At 43.6% G+C, this 19,578-nt stretch overlaps 1 protein-coding gene across 2 annotated transcripts in view; it reads right to left on the bottom strand.

The window, feature by feature from the left end:
- LOC146552645 (formin) overlaps positions 1-19,578 on the bottom strand; it is a 48,374-nt gene that overhangs the window by 5,372 nt on the left and 23,424 nt on the right. For both annotated transcript variants that reach the window (XM_085258354.1, XM_085258355.1), the window contains 9 exons: positions 17,497-17,584; positions 14,507-14,568; positions 14,077-14,165; positions 13,256-13,385; positions 13,025-13,171; positions 12,858-12,917; positions 12,657-12,777; positions 7,397-7,489; positions 3,785-3,836 (listed from right to left, as the gene is read on the bottom strand). In XM_085258354.1, the coding sequence (XP_085114480.1) occupies positions 3,785-3,836; positions 7,397-7,489; positions 12,657-12,777; positions 12,858-12,917; positions 13,025-13,171; positions 13,256-13,385; positions 14,077-14,165; positions 14,507-14,568; positions 17,497-17,584 (842 nt within the window). The remainder of the gene's footprint in view (positions 1-3,784; positions 3,837-7,396; positions 7,490-12,656; positions 12,778-12,857; positions 12,918-13,024; positions 13,172-13,255; positions 13,386-14,076; positions 14,166-14,506; positions 14,569-17,496; positions 17,585-19,578) is intronic.

Raw genomic sequence — 19,578 nt, 5'->3', positions numbered from 1 at the left:
AATATACCAACTAACAGCAGCAAAACCATAACTGCACAATGACTATAGAGTTGGCACTTGGGCCAAATGAAATTGAGCATGATGGGGAAGAAGGAGGCTTAATGAGACGGAACTGAGGACAGAACCAGAAAACCTCAGTGGAGCCCAAACACGAAGCAGACAAATTAGGAGTGCATGTTGAGGAAAAGGCTTCAGCGCTCACTATGGACAGATGAGAGGAAAAAAAAACCAAACATTTTTGCTAAATTCGTTTTAAGTTACTTCATTAAAAACTCACAAGCCATTGCATCTTTTTGTGTGTGCTATTTTAACTGTTAAGCTGGCTCAAATGTTGCAACTTTTTGCTGTGCTCCAATCACATTTCAGGCGTCTAGGCTGTCTAGCATACATGATTGTTTACTCTAAGTGGTTTTATTAGGTCTTCATTAAGTCTGTTGACTTTTTTTAAATGTATAAAATGCATACTAGGGAGCAAATGCAGTATATAGGGCAAAAACAGTTGCTGTACAATTCCAATGAGCTTGAAAGTCAGTGTTTATTCAACCCACAGCCTCTGTCAGGAAGCTTCCTTGTCATTTCTTTAAGCAGTCTTCAGGCTTCTTGAAGGACATTCAAAGTGCTTCTTTGGATATCGTCTACCTTTTCTTTCATTCTCTATCAAAATGATCCCACGCTGTCTCAATAATGTGGCGGTCTGGGTCAAACCATTACTGATAGAGTTCCTTTGTTTCTTCTATGTAGGCATGCTTGTAATGCCGAGAGTTTCCTCAAAATTTTTTTAACGACACACTCATTCACTGCCATTGACGTCTATAGATGTCAATTACGTTTTTCAATGGGAGGGGCTAGAATACAACCTCGGGCAGCTTGTCAGTGAACATCAGACTGCTTGAAATGTATTTTTCACAAAAAGCTCGTTTTCTCCCTTTTTGTGGTCAAAACAGGCATTTTTGGTGGAACCCACCTCTCTTCTACAGCTGATTACTAAAGAATGGAAAATGGTAGAAACAAGCTTTTTTTTTGGATGGAAGAAGAGAGTCTGTTCTTCATTTTGGTAGGTTCAGCGTTTATATGATCATAACACACAGTTTTCTGTGGCTCTTCAAAAATGAGTAAAAATGCTCAAAAACCCTGGCAGTGAATGAGTTAAGCTAACAGCTCTTTGCTAATGACCATGTTGGTGGTGCACAAATACTATTTTATGTCTGTCAAACTGTTTTATCTTTTTGACAAATTAAAGAAATAAAAGCAAATGATGTGTTTTTGCAACAGGCTGCTGTTTACAAAGTGCCTAAAGATGGAATTCCAAGTCTGCTTCCTTGAAAGCAAAAAGAAATGAAGGGTGGCCAAAGTTTCTGCACAGAACTGCATGTGTGTCGATGATACATTTGGTTTATAATTTTATATGTGCGAATTCTCAAAACCATCTTGTTTAAATAAAGGTTACATTAAAAAAAGAAACTCAAACTAAAACCTCATAACTGATGACAGCTGTTATATCTCTTTTTCCCCCTTTAACAAAAAGCGACAAGAAGCAATAAAGTCCAAATAACAGATGAACCATCATCACCAATGAATGTGAGCTGTGACTCATCTCAGGAGACGGTCTAAGGAGAGGGGACAGATTGTGATGTGCGATCTAACAAAATGTACAAAGTAATTGATCTGACTGCTCTCCGATGAGGGTTGTTTGTTCTTGTTCTGCTGTATGTCTACTGTATCGACACATTAGGTCACTGAGAGAAACAAATAACATGTGTTCACAAGCCTGGTTAATAAAAGCTCAACGTTGTAGCCATGACAGAAGATTCTACACATCTTAAGCCACGAAACATAGAAGATCTGTCAGCCACCTGAGCCGTGAACTGGGTGAAAAACTTCCACCAATTACGTATCAGGCCAAATATGAAATATGGACACAATCCAGCCCTCTGCTGAGTTATAGCGGTCAGTATTGGCCACTTGACTAAAATGTCATGGCATCATCACTTCATCCAACTGGACATTTGCTTGAAATTGTTTCATAATTGCTGCAAGAGTTCTTGCATTACAGCCAAAAATGTGTTTTTTTCTGAGGTCACAGTGACTTTGATTAACAAAATGCACTCGGTTCACATTTGAGGCCAAGTGGGTCCGTGTGCCAAATTTGAAGAAATGTACTTGTACTCATGACGCTTCCGAAAGGTTGCGCTCTCGAGGACGGGAGAGGGCAAAGGACAAGCCGGAAACATACGAGGCCGACATGGAGGCTCGGTGACCGTTAACAGTAACATCTTCTGTGAAATCATGCTCAGGTTTGACATCTAGCCCCAATTCTTGTCAAAATCCTAATTCACATTTCCCAGTCGATGCCTGCTGTGTGTGTGTGCGTGCGAGCTTCAACTCAGAGGCGTTTAAACTCTGAATCCTCATGAGGTCTAGACTGAGGTATTAGGTAGCACTAAGGATGTGTTGTCTATTTCTTTTATTAACACAAGCCATAATCTCAACACTGCTGCTGTTATGCCTTTGTGTGAGGATCCCTCATCCAGCACAGATGTGAGAGCCCACCCAGGGCCCAGAGAGCCCTCTGACGCCCATATTCATCAACGGCGTGTCACTTTTACGAGGTGGCTCTGTGGGAACCCGAGAAAGACCCCTGCCTCCCTCTCGCTCTACCTAGCACCAGTCAGCCAGCCCCCTCTTTAGATGAAATTAAAGGAAAACTTCATTAAAGCTAAAGGTGCTGTCAGCTGCGGGGCCCTTTTGATCAATATTCCCCTCCAAGTTCAACACCTTCATTACAGTGGTGTCACTCATTCACAAGGGGGGTGCAGACAAAGGCACGCGCGCCTGGTTCAACAGAAACATCGCTATATGGCGAGGGTGGGGCCGGGGAGGAGGAGAGGTGTAGCCATTCTCTCGGTGATTATCTTGGCTCAAAGCAGCAACATGAAACAGAACAGCTCGGGGCCATTTGCTGAGTTAGTGTTGTCCAAAGCAATCAACTTTCTAATTGTTTATAGTTTACATTTACTCGCGTCCGGAGCCTTTCGCTTTCTCCTTTATGCACTTTTCTTGATTTATTTTGGAAGCGGGCGAGTTACGATATAAAGCAAACAATCCTGCTCGCTATCCAAACACGGTAAAAAATAATCTATTTGCTTTGTTTGTCTGCTCCACCATCTTTTTCCAATATGATACGTTCCAGATAAGATTTCTCTCGGACGGTGAGCTCAGCAGCTGCCGGTGGGTCTCGCGCCTATAAATCAGATGCCTCTCAGAAAACTCTCAGGAGTCTTCTGCACAAAACATGGCAGATAAGAATGATTGGAACTGCAAGGGAGGAAGCACAGAGGATCCAGTGAAAGTACGTGGGTGATAAGCCCAAGACATGTTGCTTAACTGTCTTAAAGATAAATAACTCAAATAATCTCTCCTTGTGCACGTATGAATGTGTGCCCAATCTTCAACAATAAATGTGAAATATGCATCATCTTATACCTGTCCAACGAATGGCCGCCTCACTCATCAAAGTGCTTACATGCCGAGACTGGTGCATCTTTGCAGAATCCTTAATATGTGCATACAGCTATATGCATAGAAAGCATTAGTTATCAGATACCACAAACTTTATCTCCTCATATTGAGGCTTGCTACATTACTCACAGCTGTGTGGCTCCTGCAATCACTAACACTTGGCAAACTTCCCTGTGTTGATGGGAAAATATGATTTTTTGTTTGTTCCAGTGTAACTTTTCCTCCAACATTTATTAGCTTGTAGCGGTTACAGTGCATTTCCCACCTCTTCTGTGCTGCATTAAGTTGGTCCTCTTCAGCAGAATGCTCCTTTTGAGCTGCAAAAAACACAGAAAGAAAACATTCAGACAGGTCATGGGGCAAAATATGAGGCTTGTGTAGACACTGCTAACCAAATGTTTCATTAAAAGCGGACTCCAGAGGGGGGCGCTGTGTTCATTAATCATCCTCAAAGCTGAGGGGAGAAGAAGAAGGGCTGTGGGGGTTGAGATGTCACTGACGGTGAGCATGTTATCCAAGCAACTGTTAAGCACTTTGTAAAGTCTGACATTACTTCTGTGTGTTTGTGCACGCGAGTCCCCACGAGAGCGAATCCTCACCTCAGCCTCAGGATGGTGGTCCGTTTGCTGAGGTGTGCGTGTCTGTGTGTGTGTTGTCGATGCAGTGCTGAAGCCGGGGTGGAGGGCTGAGCGGAGAGGCTTGGGAACTGGAGGCTCCTGTGGACTCCTGCCATGTAAAAGTGTCTAAATGCAAGGCAGATGTGTGCGGCGGGCCAGGCCGAGGTGCAAGAATTTATCTAGGGCCAGAGAGTGCCTGTGATCTCAGATTTATAGCATTTTTCCAGATTCATCCTTTTTACAATGATGGGGGACCTTTCCTACTTGAAGATTTAAGAGGGGGGAGTCTCCAAAAAATTGTTCAAAGGCAGGTTTGGGGGTCTTCTGGGAGAAGGTGAACTAAAGCCTTCGATCAACCACCCGGTTTACTTTTCATCTCTCTCTCTCTTTTTTTTTTTTAAACATGTATGTGGGCAAGAGGGTTAAGGTAAACCTAATGAAGGGGGGGTGGCAATGTCTGGGATAAAGGGAGGTGGTGGGGGGGGGGGGGGGGGGGGAGAGGAGTGGGGCCGTGACCAATGGCGTTAGTCTCAGTGGGGGTCAGGCTGGCGCCTGAGGTACCCCTCTGGTGCGACTTTGCAGAGGTGGCATAGGAGTCGGGAGGGAGGGTTCAGGGAGAGCGAGAGAGAGATTGGCTCAGAGAGGGAGAGGATGTGTGAAGTTTCTCTTCCTCCGCTCCCCCGTGCAAACATGAAACCACTAGTCGCTAACTAGAAAGTTATGAGACGCGCATGCTGAGAAGGACAATAAAGCGAGGCTTTAAAACTCTGACACACTTTTCCAAACTGCCGCTTTACCTCGCAGCCAGATGACAAAGAGATGTAGAGCAGTCTGAGAGGGGATGCTGGAGATATAAAAACAAACCAAACACCCCTTTTCACCCCTGAACAACTCCACTAACAGAACAGAGACACATCTCAAAGACTTTAGATTAGAAGTGGCTCCTTGGACAGTTGTTAAGCGCAAATTTCACTTCATCTACGTAATTCACAGGCAGTCTGAGCGAGTGGAGTTTTGGTTACTGACTCACTAACAACAAAGGAAGCGCGAGGAGGTGATGATACACACGCATTTTCCGAGGAGAGACGGTGAAACGAGATTTACGCAAGCCGAGATAAAAAAATGAAAAAAGGCGCAGGAATTTGTTTTCAATTAGTCACGGTGTATATTCAACATGAAAAATATGCCAGTGTCAGTATCCCCAGAGGTTTCAGAGCGTCCAATAAAACGGCAAAGAAAAAAAAGTGGTGTTTAAAAAGAAAAAGCGTAACCTGGATTTTTATTTTAAGATTAAACAAAGGAAACAAACAGAGGCATATTCCAGAAAATCAGTATACAGGATGAAATAAATATAAAATTTAAGGTTGGCCATATGACGGAGAAATTAAAATAAAAGAACAAGCAAATTCCAGAGGATAAAGGTTACAGGATAAGAGCAATGGAGAATTGTTTATTTTTAATGGAAGTCTCGTAATTATGGTTACATACTGCCGTTCAGGTAGAAAGCCTTTGAGACAAGAGGGCTCAGCTGGCTCACTGCTCAGTTTCTAGAACCACAGTATCCATTTATGCAGGCACCACCAGGCCTAAGGATGTGATCACAATATTAAAGCTACCACTGTTGCCTCACTTCAGTTAGCGAAAGTGGTTTAAATCAGATGTGGTGGATTTCCCTACACTCTTCCTTTTGGGTCATTTCCAGGAATTCTCATCACCCTAAAGCAGGGATATCAAACATTAGGTCCACTCCAATCCACTGGATAGCCTCGGAAAATGTGGAGGGGGGTATACATTTTGGACTTTTTAGTTTTACATCTTTTTCTACTGATAAAGACCTCCCACACAGACATTTATACTATGCCAAAGTAATTAAGTAATGATTAATGAACCACTTAATGACAAAAAAGTTTCAGTTTTTTCACCATCTACTGTAGAAACGTATGTTTTTTTTAAGTGGATCCACAGTGAATACCATAATAAATTTTCTGGAAATTAATACAATTCCAGCATAGTTTGTGCAATAATATACCAGAACTATTTCTGCAGTTTTACACATTAATTTTGTCATTTCTAAGCTTGAAGAGTCGTGCTGAGAGATTTATTTTATTTACAGCAGAATTTGGTTTATCACATAGACGGAGATGAAATTGCACAGCTTATTCTTATATTAAGAAATCTGAAGCATTAAAATGTGCAGTTAAACTCTTTACACCGTCAAAAAGTGGAGTTTTACTGCTTCGGCCCACTTAAGTGAGCTATATGTGGCCCATTGTGTAAAATGAGTTTGACAAGCGAACACTAGAGGACTTTGCTAATGCGTGGGTCAGAAAGGAGACAAGATGGTCCGAGTTTGTCAGTGCAGATCTGCTCCTGGTCCCTAAGAGTGATCCACCGAGGCGAGTCGGCTTTATTAGGCCACAGCTAAGGATGTCCTGCCAGCTTTATGGAACCCACGAGTACATAGGACCCATGTTAAACGCAACGTGATCTCTTCTACAGGCCTGTAGACTCCTGTCCTCATGCTGTCTTACAGGGCACCGAGACGCCCCTTCTCAGCAAGAACAAAAACACCCACGTTCACCAGGAGACGGGTTCTCTACCAACGAGCTGACTGTCTGACGTAGCAAAAAACCCCAAAAAACAAAACATAATTACAGCTCCCCGTTTTAAAAAGGACTCATGCTGTGTGTCAGGGTGAAAACGGGGCCTTTCTGTCTCCCGGAGCTCGGTTTTGCAGCCATCTCACTGGTTGTAAATCATCTCTCCAAATGATTGTTTTATTTTTTAAAACACCTTCACATGAGCCAGGCCCACTCATGAGCACGAGTGAGGGCAAACATCCATTATGGCTATTGGAGGGAAAGGACTTCAGTGTCATTTAAAGGGAGCGGGAAAGATTAAACAACGTATCCCTCATCTTAATTTAACAGCAGCAGGAAATGGTTACTGCTGAACATTTGGAAAGGAAAGCCAAGGTTTACACGCACATCACAATAGTAATTGTACTAATTTAAATAGTAATCTTTGTGTTATGTTTTGGCAAATATTTAGTGTTGATAATGAAGACTGTGGACATTATTTTTGGAGGATTCTTATAGGTAAAAGCAGCCATGTGAAATGAGACATTCCTCAGAAAAAACATCAAATCCACACGTATTTACATGATCATGGCACTTAAGAGTAAAACTACAAAGAGAAGAAAAATAAGGAACATTTCTTTCCTTGTTTTAGATAAACAGGAACATGTTAACTTCACCCACCAGCACAGACGAATCCCTCCATCTTGTCCTTGAAAGGCTGCAGGTGTTCTTCTGATGAGTTAGCGCAGACTTTCTGCACATCCTTCTCACACGCTAGAAGAAGGAAAGAACAAAGAAAGAAAAAAGAGATGAAAGAAGGGCCTAAAGTGAGAGGTACAGATATACGAATGCACCGTTTTTTCATCTTTATAAAATACAAATATTCAGAGTGTAATGCATAGATGTTTTTGCCTGTAATATTTGGCCTTAAACGAGTGCTTACAGTAAGCACAAAGCTGCGCTTTTATTTTGTCCTGTAGTTCCACATTTAAACCAGTTTTCTCACCCATCCTCAGATTTCCCACCCCGCGCCTCGATTTACGCATCAGGCACATGCCAGTTTGCATATTGTCGAGGTTTATTTAAAACTAGTTTACACAATGGTGACCATTTCATTTGTATTCTACCTTCAGCGCTGGCCACATGTGTGAGCGGAGCAGATGTGTTTGCTGTTTGTGGATGCCCCCCCCCCTCTGCCGTGCCAAATGATCCAACTCACACAAGTTCAGAGGAAACAGCCGTGAGTGAGCGTGTTCCATTTCCTCTCAACTGTAACTACACACACACACAGACGCCTGGCAAAAAGAACTTTGCACAATCCTTCAACCTGTAAGTCATTAATGGCAGCAATAAATACCTAAACTTGCTTATGACAGCATAGCTAAATAGTTCTGCAACAGAACAAGAGCATTAACAGGTCTGGCCGCAGTCTAACTTCACTGTGTCGCCGCTTTAACATCTCAGTTTGGCTCTCGTGCGTTTGCATGCGGAGCTGCCGCACCTGTAGTCCGGTAAACCCGCTCTATTGCTTGGTTTTATTTACTGGGTGTCTTATTAAACGAGACAGGAAGCACGACATCCCAGCATTAAAACTGAGACGCAACTACGTCAACAGCCGCTCGTTCTGGAATCCAGGGCTCTATTTAAAAGTGGGAGCCAGCAGTTATTCAAATAAAAAGACAGAACTCAGCAAGCACACAAACATGACAACCAAAATATCCTGTTTGGACAAACCACGTTTCCTTAACAAAAATCCCCCGACTCAAAAAGACCCATTAAAAAAAAGTGTTCAAAACAGCAAGTCTACAATTTAGAGGCGGCTCGCTTCCAAATGTGGTCCAGACAGCAAAGGCCGCAAGGAGGAAGCCCACAAAAACACAACAGCTGTAAAGAATAAAAGCCCAGGGCTCGGGTCTGAGACATTGTCTTGGAGTGATAATACATTTTTTGGAAAAAAGTGCATTCAGGAGGAGGACTCTCCTGCAAGCAAATGACTGACGCCATCAGGCCAGAAAAATAAAGCCAAACTTCCGTTAATGGTAACGTGAGTGTAAGTGAGCTAATCGCAAATACGTACAAAAATTAAGCTTAAGTAAAAAAACTAATCTTAATGTTTGCATGCAAGTTTTTTTTTAAAGATAATGGAGTAATAGACGACTTAATCAGCTCTGTAAATTAATGTAAATTAATAGTCTTCTTGCATTACAAATGCATTTTTTAATCTTTAGTAAAAAAGTATAATGAAAGAAATTTATTTTAAAGTACGCACTGAAATTTACAGCACCTATTTAATGTACTTGAAATGGTTTCTTATAGGTGTACCTAATAATATCTTCTTAAATAAGACTTCTCATTTAAAAGGACGCTGAATAAACTAATTAAATTTAAATAATAATAATGTGAATTACCATCAGAGGTACTGCATATATACATGCGCACCATACACAATTTACAGAGCCAACATTGGGAGGATGTAGTAGAACATAAAAACAGGATTTTTACTCTTTGCTTTGTTGGGCTCTCTGTCCAGACAACAACAGCTCTGCCCTTTAAATCCCAGTTCCCACATCACTGATCAGAGAGCACTGGTTTTATGCATTGCTGTATTTTTTTTATTTTTTTATTGTGATTTGCTTCTAAGACTTTGGTGGACAATGTTTAAGCAGCAAAAAGTAGTAAAAAAAAAAAAAAGCAGCAATATTTTAAGAACATGCATGAACAAAGCCAAAGAGTCATAGGTACAGCAACGAGGAGGATGAACAGAGTTAACTCGAGCAACACTTACAAAAACATGCATTTCTAAGGAGACACTGTTGAATCCATTATATGCAAATGTGAGACTTGCATAATATGAGGTAATGGGCCAACAATTGTGCGTTTAAAAAACAGAAATATTGAAAAAAAAAAAATTTGGGTGGTGGTGATGGGGTTAAGTGGGAAGAAAAACAAACAGAAAGACAGACTTTTGCTCCATTTTCCAACCCTGTGTGGTTTGGAAAATGGGAGCTTTTGATGTTAACATGTACTTATGATTTTTACTGTTGTAAGCAAGAGCCCCCGCTGAAGCTACCAGGAAATCGCAGCCAGCCAGGACAATTCACGACTACGGAAAGTCGACTTAAAGACAAAGCCTACGAGTGGACGGAGACTCTGCGGAACACCACAAGATCTCAACCATGGCTGTTTGATGGATGGCTCGGTCTCAAAAATGTGCCCATTACACTCCACTACCTCCCATTTGTGAAGCTCTGGTTCATGAGGAAGCAAAATCCACCGAAGAAGCAAACAAATGAGACGAGGAGACGCACAGTAAACGAGAGAAAAGATAAAAATCCTCCTCAGAACATTTTAACTCATTTGATAATTAATTTTTTTAAATATTTTAATGTAAGTTATATTCAGAATGTAACAGTGAACTTCATAAACTTTGCTGCACTCTTTTTTCCCCCCAGGAGGTTAAACCAGTCCAGTGCTCCAGCCGTGGCACATTCTAGTTATTTATACCTGGAAAGTGAATTCTCTCACTGATCTCCAATTATCTTTAGTTCCAGTGGTCTGTCAGTATCCAGCTCTCCTTTCTATGGGATGAAAAATGCTATCACCTCTCAGCAAGGCCAGCCAGGAGACTGCCGTAGGGTAAGGCGTTCTCTCTCCTTTCCATCCCTCATAAATCAACTCATATCCACCTAACTACAACTCTTCTCCCTTTTTTGCTGGAAATACAGCACTGACAGGTAGAAGCTTCAGGCAGGACTTTGAATATCAGCAGCAGCACTGAAATATGGCTTCAAGATGCATTAAAAGGAAAAGGTGCTTTTGTCTATATCTTTACAGATATAGACAAACTTTACATTTCAAATGCATCCATCCATTTTTTAGCTCTTTGGGTATGTGACATATGGACCTGGGGTTATCCGGGTCTATGCAGCCATTCTGCAATGTGCTGACAAATTTATTCGTATTCAAAAAGCTAGAAAATCGCACGATTACTTGCAACAAATCAACCAACATAAAAAAGGATCCGATTTTAGAGTAATTTTTGCCTTGTTTGGTCAACAGAATTCACTCATTCTGTTCCAAGCTGAGGCTCCATCGTAAAACAGGCCTCAGGCTAAAGGCCCAGCCTGAACCTGACATTAAAAGGCCATTTAAAATCGGGACACTGTCTGATTTGCCACAGTGATGAATGCCTAACCTAGGCCGGGACTTCTGTGAAACACTAAACTCCCCTGAGCAGCAAATGAGCTCTGACTGTTTCTTTTTATTTGATCCCATTTCATTTGGTTGCATCCCTTCCCATCTGTCTGGTTCAATTATGTGGCCGTTAAAGAGATCTTTTAGTAGGTAGCCGCTGGTCGAGAAGGGAAAAGGAATTCTGGGAAGACTTAAGAACTTTGAGTTGTGCCAAATTTTAATGATAAACTTAATCTTTAGTGCCGAGTTCTAAAGACTGATGCACAAATTAACCACAGCATGGTTTGTCTCACTGGGAGCTCCGAGTCCTACAGTAGGTTTAAGTCCTTATGGCCTCTCACTCATCCCTCTCCCTCTGAGAGCAGCACAGAAAAGGTCATCACCCTCTTCCCAAACAGGAAGCCCCATCAAAAGAGGATCACGTTTCTGCACAAGCCAGTGAAGAAGAGGGCAGCCAAGTGGACGGCAAGCCCTCTCCGGAGCAACTCAGCTCAAAAGCTCAGAAACATACAGTATCCTAAATGTGCCCATGGCCCACGGAGGTGGACTAAGCTCAGCAGGGATGAAGTTCTCACTCTCAGCATCACAACTCCTTGCCTCTGACCCAAGGCTGCAGGGCAAGACACCGGCGACCACTGCAGTCACCACCTGAGGGGTGGGCTGCTCTGCTCGCCAAAGTCAAACAGTGCGAGTAAACCAAAGCGTGATCCGATGTTAGCTTCTCAGTGTCAGGCAGTGCTCTCGATGTGGATGGAAGTGATCTGTGTTAGCTTTATAATTAAGACCAGTTGCTTTCTTTTGGCTGGTTTATAATAGCCTGGCATAAATATTTATTCCTGGCGGCTGGAGAGGATAAAAATGGTGGGAGTCATAGGTGGAGCTCAGCAAACATCCAGAATCCAGGGCTTGCCCTGTGATGCAAATACCCCTAAGGACTACTGTGCCAGACTGCGTTGCAGCAGAGATCAAATACGAAGGCCCTCGTGTTGCATTTATTGTCTTCAGGTCTTCCATTTTTCCTAATAAATGAGTGACAGCTTGAGGTGGGTCTGGGTACTTTAGTAGACTCTTTGTATTTTTCCCTCGGGTCAGAGAGGAGAGGGCTTTAACAGCAATCTGAAAGACGCAGGGGAGAGCTGTGGAGCATATCTAATTGCTTTCATATGCCGTATTATTGGTTGATTTAAATAACGACAGACACAAGGGGCACCGGGGGGCATCGCCTTTAACCTCCGTGTGGCCCTGGCCAAGACTAACTGGCTGCTTGGCTGGGTTACTGAGTGGCTCGGCGCCCAGGACACTACCAGCACAGAACATCAAAAGTGTATTTAATTTTTAATCCCCCTATTGTCCCTCTGATGTATCCTCAGTGACCTGGAATTTGTTTTTTGGGTTTTACTCTAGCTTTAAATGCTGCACAGACAAAGATATAAAGATGCCAAATGTCTTGCCACTAGTCCTGTAACAGGAAAGCCTGTCGTGTTATGATGACACGGTTGTTAAGATACAATATCTGGGAATTGGGAAAGGCTCCCTCGGGCCATTCGAGGTCCTGAATAAACCCAGAAACCTCCCTGCAGAGGGAGGGGAGAGTCCACGGGATGTGCATTTACATTTAAACTGCTCTGGTGAAAGATGGTAATGTATACAATTACGCTGACTGATTTACTGGGGAACAAAGATAACCTAAGCAATAAATTCAATGTGGTAGAAATGAACCCACTTATACGAGTGGGGCACGTCGTACCGGTCAGATCTTTCTTGAGTTTTCGGAGGTCTTTGGCGAGGTCATCAAACTTAACCTGAGAAGCCTGGAAGACGTTCTGTGGCTCTGGCAGAGGGAACGCACTCTTTTCCGTACCAGCATGCTGCAATAATGAAGCAACGTGTTACTTAGGAGACATTTAAAAGCTGTTAAACTTTATTTTTTTTAAAATGATTAATTTACCTCATCAAAATTACGCAAGTAGTATAAAACCACGTAATCCACCAAGTTCATGCGATTGTCCTGAAGAAAGAAAACAGCAAAACAGACAATTAAGATAAAGGGCATGAATCAGCTCACTAGGATATTACTCTACTTTTATAAGACTTTAGAGCCTTTAACGGTTTTACCCGGCTCTTGACGTCCTTTAGCTTGGGGAGGATCTCCAGCCCAAAGCCATCAGCCTGCCCTCTCGTCCTGTTCCCTCCATTCATATAGTTCCCAAAGGCCAGAACGAGACCTATTATATCCCGCAAACTGTTGCAATCAAGCAACTCCTGACATTGACAAACACAGTTTGTTTGGGGTTAGTTCTTGTAGGCGGACACTTTTTAAGCAGTTTGTTGTCGTGACGTTCTTACTTTGCTGACGTTGGAGATGATCTCCACCTTGCGACGTATAGAAGAGACGGTGTCGAGGAATACCGACTGGAAGATGATGCATCGGGCTCGGCTCGCAAAGTCCGGAATTTGAGAGAGTTCATAGAGAAACCTGAAAAACAAAAGGGGAGGAGGGGCAGAGAGAGGATGAGAAGGAGGTGGAAGAGTATGGGATGTGTTATGACAGAATTAAACAAAACGTCTAACAGGAAGAACTATTTTGGGTCCTTGGCAGGCCCAGCTTCCCCACGCAGGCTGACTGAGTCAACGTTGCTGTTCGCAGGCAGGCAGCTGCTAGTCATGAGCCGCGCTGCTCGGCTGGGTTTGAAAGGTCCGCGGGGTCGGGTGGAGGAAAGCGGCGAGCGGCGCACGGAGACTGATCAAAGGTAGCTCTGGCCTGATGCGGGACGACTTATGTAAACAGTGCCGTGTCGGAGGGGAGCGGAGTGGAGTGGTAACATCCTGTGTGATTAGACCCTGCTGATGGAGGTAGACACTGAGTAGGGATGACTCAGGAGGCTATAGTGACAGCTCTGGTCAAACATGGAAATAGGAAGGCCAGGCTGAATGGCACCGCTGGATCCAGGCCTCGTTAACTGGCTGGACTGCTTAACCCTGACAAAAACTACTGAAGCAGTGTCCATTAATGCACATTTTTGCACGTACGCAAAGGCTATGTAAAAATGCACACTTTGTGCAGAAACTAATGACGAAGCCCTGAGATAGATATCCATAGCTCTATATCTCTGTATCCTTTCACACATAATCAAATTGGTGAGACCTGATTCAAAACAAAATCTTACTGTTCAGGTTTGTCCAGCAGTTTCACTTCGTCTTCTTTGGATGTCTCATAATGTCTCGTTATCTTTTCCATCTCGTCACTGGTGGCCCTCTATGGAGAGACAATGCAAAGGTCATTACAAAGATGTGGCTCAATACTGTGATGAAATATACGTGATTCAACTTTTTGTTAGAGAAGATTTTAAGATGCATCTGTATAGAAACCTTATTTGCTTCGGTAACACCATATATAGTGGGGGAAATATTGATATTCTGTATCTCGCCATTAAAATGAAGCTAACAGAAAAAAAAAATTAGAGAAAACGTACAAATTCAGCAGGGAGTCGAATGATAATTTCCCCTGATGTAGATGTTATCTAGTTTTATTTTAAACTTGTGAAAACTTTAGAAACTTTTGTTTAGACATTTAAATGTCACACACACGCTACTTACGTTTTCATATAAAGCCTCAATTGTCTCCAAATCCACCACAGAATTGTCCACATTAAGAACAGCTGGAAAAGATAACAGCAGTCGGTGTTATAAAGAACAGACCCACAACAGCCCTTTAATTTACTTACAGGCTGAATAATGGAACATTACATTTGTGGCAGCTTTATAGAGCCTATATTCATATTTGACAGAAAAAGATTTCTCAAACCAGTAAAACAAAGAATGACATTAAAAAAACAAACAAAACAAGTGAAGTGCATAACTCAGTTGCCATTTAACTGAATTATACACCTAATTTACAATATTAGCTTGAGGTAGTAAAGCTGGGAGTGTGGCCAGGCTGAGCACACTTGAGTCTGAGACCGCAGATGCTGAGTGTACGCCGAAGCTCCTTTCCCCCCTCTTGTCGTGGACAAGCGAACTGGGGGACGAAGCCCGTCAGCACGGCAAAGAAAGGAAAGCCTGAAACTGCTTAACCTCAGAGCTCACAGCTAGAACCACCAACAGCCAACTAATGAGTTTGAGGTGGGCAGTAGATGGTGCACTAAGGAAAAACAAAGGATGCCGGAGCAGATAGGAAGTGAATGCAACAGGCAATCGTTTAAAAGGTTTTTGTACGTTCGAGTGTGTAAACAGAAGGCAAAATGAAACGATCACAGAAAGAGACCGTGTCGTAGGTTTATAGCTTAGTGATGCACGTAGAAGTGGGTACGGTCAACACTGCTTTTGGATCAGCTCATGGTTGTCTGGTCGCTGTCAGCCGAGAAGGTCTGTGCACGACCTGCTCCTCTGAAATGCGCTACTCAGTTGCCGTGGCCACAGAGGAGACGCGTCAATCAGTCGAAAACTAATATCAGCAATTTATGCTGCAAATTTAAGCTAAAGTTTGCAAACATTTGCCATCATAAACTACACAACATACCACATCAGCTAAACCTGCTGAAATTTACAAAACTTATGACACTTATTTGACCCAAAAGAAGAAAGCTGAACATCATAAAATCTAGTTTACATGTGTTTCTGCTGGACTACACGGCTGCTTATTCATCCTGATTGTTTTGGTGTGAGCTGCTCAGTGCAGGAGAATCTGGTGCTTTGTCCTTGTCTTAATTATACTGAAACCAATGGAACTAAAAAGGCACTTCTGATTATCAAAACACATTAAAAACCAAACAAAACAAACAAAAAAAGGTCTGCAAAAATGTCTTTAGAACAGATTTCTTTCTTTTTTTATCAGTTGAATGTCTCGTGTATTAAACTTGCACAGGTAATGTTAACAATTTTGGCCAGCAACTACTTCCACCTAACAAGGTAACAATTTGCGTTCTGGTTCCCAGCTGTTCTGTTGCAGAGAAGCTGTCAATGTGGTCCCGACGTCTGGATCAGAGAAAACGCTGGAGGTCCATTTCCTACATCTTATTAGAGTGGATTATTCAGTCCCTCAGCCACGCAGCCGTCAATCACCCACCAAAGGGGGCCTGCTTCAGTGTGCACAGGAGCACTCTGATCCGAGGGGAGCCGGATATCTCTCCACACCCACAGATCAAAGCGTGCCTGCCAACGGCTTCACACCCTCTCCTTCCACTTTTCACTCGTGTGTGTGTGTGTGTGGTGTGTGTGTGTGGTGTGTGTGGTGTGTGTGTGGTGTGTGTGTGTGGTGTGTGTGTGTGGTGTGTGTGGTGTGTGTGGTGTGTGGTGTGTGTGTGTGGTGTGTGTGTGGTGTGTGTGGTGTGTGTGTGTGTGTGGTGTGTGTGTGTGGTGTGTGTGGGGGGGGGAGAGCCTCCCTTTGCCCTTGAACCATGGTGGCCCTTGAGGTCGCCCAGTCACTTCCACGGGTGCATTTGACCCCCCCTTGCTCTTAACCCGAGTACTGCCTTCTCTAGTTCCCTGCTTCCCACTCTCTCCCTCCCTAGTAGCTGTAATTACATTACATGTACCATGTCCTTTTAATTTGGCAACAAAGGGGAGGCAAGCAGGCGAAGCAAGGGACTAGCGCCCTCAGAAGTGCTTATTAAGGTGCTGTCCTTCATTGTCAAATTCAAATTGTCCATTTCGCATACACCTCCCATTAAAGCACAAGGAAGCAGCCTCACGCTGGGTGTGAGCCGGCCTTTTTTTTTTACCAAACTGACACTGGAACAGAAGAGAAACTGAACTGAAAGGGGGGAGAAAAAAAGAAATCGAAACAGGATGGTTGTCCTGGTGTATCCGCTTTTCTGGCTTGTGTTTTGAGTTGGTTTTATGTGGTAGCGCAGTGTCTGCTAACTGTGGAACGTGGTTTTGTACATGCTTAGATCATTAGTGGGGTGTCAGTCCCATTAGGCTTGTGGAAACCGTCACTGGCTACAATAAACAGATCTGCTGGCCGCATGCTCAGACAAGCAGGCGGCAGCCATTCTCCGCCACAGTCCCAGGGCCGGACTAATTCCTGGCCCACCTATGATGTCCCCAACACACATACTATGCGTTTACTCACCCATGCAGGGACTTTAGACATGCACATGTATGCGTGCATTTTCCACAGAACCGTCAAGAATGCAATCAATCTATTCAGCTCTTAAAATGAAGGAGATGGCAATTTGACTTTAACCAGCACAGGAGGCCTGTCAGAAAAAGCGAAAGGCTGCTTTCATCGCGACGTGGCCGTCTCACATTTTGACAAATTGAGGATTTTTCTTTCCCACAGTGGTAACTGGAAAAATCATCCACTTTCCACTTGAAACAAATTAATCCAGGAAAAAAGTGTCTGGAGTTACAAATTAGTAGCTGTCAAGACACTGGAAATTCTCCTCTGCTGCAGAGTTCACTATCTCATCTCTAAAAATAACTCCATCTGCATCTCCTCAGGAGTCCTGCTCACTTTAATGGTGAAGAGGAGAGTAAATTTAGTTTATCGCAGCTGAATCGGAATACGAGTTTGTTCTGTGAAAGGCAGGAAAATAATGTAGTGTTTGCAAGCTTCTAGATGACGCTGGAAAAGATTTTTTCACCTTGCTGAATGTCCTTCATCTCCAGATGCAGGCTTGATATCAGGATGCCAACTGCCTGGGAACGCTTCCCGTCCAGCAGCTTGATAATCTGGAGAGAAAGAAAAAAGCCAAACAAACCACAAAATAATTTACATTATAAAGTATCGAGAGAGTTGGGGGTGGGGTGGGGGGATTCAAATATGAAATATGGGTTATAGAAAAATGCAGTTTTTTAGCTTAACATGACATTTACTCTTTACGCAAATCATCCCTCATTATTCAAAATGTGACATCAAATAACCTGAGGAACAGACGGTGAATAAAAAGTTCATTCGAGCAGCGAGAGGGTGGGTTAAATTCACCAGTTCCCCTCCGTGGCAGGTGACGGACGACCAGCGAGACAGAGCGCCCAAAGCCCCAGTTAGTCCCAGCAGTCGGCGAATCACCCGGGATTGACCCAAATGACCGAACTAATCAGCACTAATTGTGATAACCCATCATCGTGACGCAAACTACCGGGAAATGTGGCGCGCGCACACACATAGCCGGGACCCTCTTTATCAAGTTACATTAATGAGAAAGCGAACGTTAGGAAAAGCACCTCCTCCAAAGTTTACCAGAAAACACGTGCGAGATATAATCAAAAAATATCAAGTCGCAGTGAAAGTACAAAGGCAAAAAGTGGCACCATAAAAGGACAGTCTTGAAGAGCACGGCAAAGAGAAGCAGTAACTATAAATTCACAGGATTTTTATTTGTGCCTACACATGGTCACAATTACTTATGACTGAATTAGCCGTAAAACCAGAGAACGTTTTGGCAAGGTAAAGCCCCGCTCTAAAAGTTAATGTGTCAGGCTTCTTCATTAGGTATTATGGTGTTGTCGGCTACTGGGCTGTCCAGTGGGAGCTGGAGAGCAGAAGCCTTAGAAGTTGGTATTGCATTACAGGGCGTTAGTGGGTGCCATGCTGCTTCCAGCTCTATTACCTGGATCACTAGGGATCTCCTACACTGGGGACTATGAGACGGCTGAGTACCAGGCTTTCCCAACACCTCTAATTAACCACTCTGGATGGGCCGCACTAAAAGCGGCGAGGAACCTTTGCAGAAGTCGCCAATTAGCCTAAACAGTTAAGTTAATGAGAAAAGACAAGTGATGTTGGATGCTTGCCTCGAGACACGCAAACAGCTCGGGGTAGGTGGAGAGAGCCGGGAGATGCTGATGCTGAGACAGGTAGACACCAATAGCTAATGGCTCCCTCCGGTGGAGAACAAGAGAACTGACCCGACACGGCTGAGGACGCTCGAGTAACGGAGACGAGTCAAGAGAAAGAGGAAGAAAGGGGGGGGGGGGAAAGCGAGCAGTCTAAGAAAATAAACAAAATCATGGAAGGAGACACTGAGATGTCAGAGCCTTGAGCTGAAGCAGGTGGCCGGTGTTAGGCGATGCGGCCTGGGTGATGCAGAATCCGAGCCGAACGGATAGTTTACACAGCCACGTCTGAGCGAGCGGCCTGCTCCGCAGTGATGTCTCTCTGACTATCTGTCTGAAATCACCCAGGCAAATGTTACAATAACAACTGGTTCGAGACTTCCCATCAATAACCAGTTGCGATACACTCAGCAACCCCAGTCTCGCCCAGAAGTGTTAATCTTACGCCCACTCTCCCACGTCATAGCCACCACTTCAAATATGTCTTTAATAAACGTAGTACGATTGCTCATGAGTTATTCCCATAAACCCGTAAAGCTGCTGTTTGTTAACTTGCCATGTATAAACTTGATAGAGCTCTGATTTATGTGCATAAAAGAGACCTCAGTTTTTGTGTTTACTAATGTGCATATTTGTACACGCACACGCCGGCATATTTAACCGGAATATTCCCTCATCATCATCATCATCATCCCTCCCTCCCCTCCTCGATCCTCAAAAATGCACCGACGTGCCCATCGCCTGCTCCCCCGCTCACATAGGTGCCCATACTTTATCGCCTCCACCAGCCATCGGGGTGAAGCCACATGCGTGCAATTATACCCCCGGTCCCGTCTTCCCCGGTGAGAGAGCTCCCCTCAGCTTTGATATGCTAATCGGCGCAGAGAGAC

Source organism: Mchenga conophoros, linkage group LG19, assembly GCF_057382185.1.
Source record: "Mchenga conophoros isolate Kocher_MC1m ecotype Shallow Benthic linkage group LG19, M_conophoros_male_GT1.1, whole genome shotgun sequence".
Taxonomy (NCBI): Eukaryota; Metazoa; Chordata; class Actinopteri; order Cichliformes; family Cichlidae; genus Mchenga; species Mchenga conophoros.
This window is presented reverse-complemented; position numbering and strand designations above follow the sequence as displayed.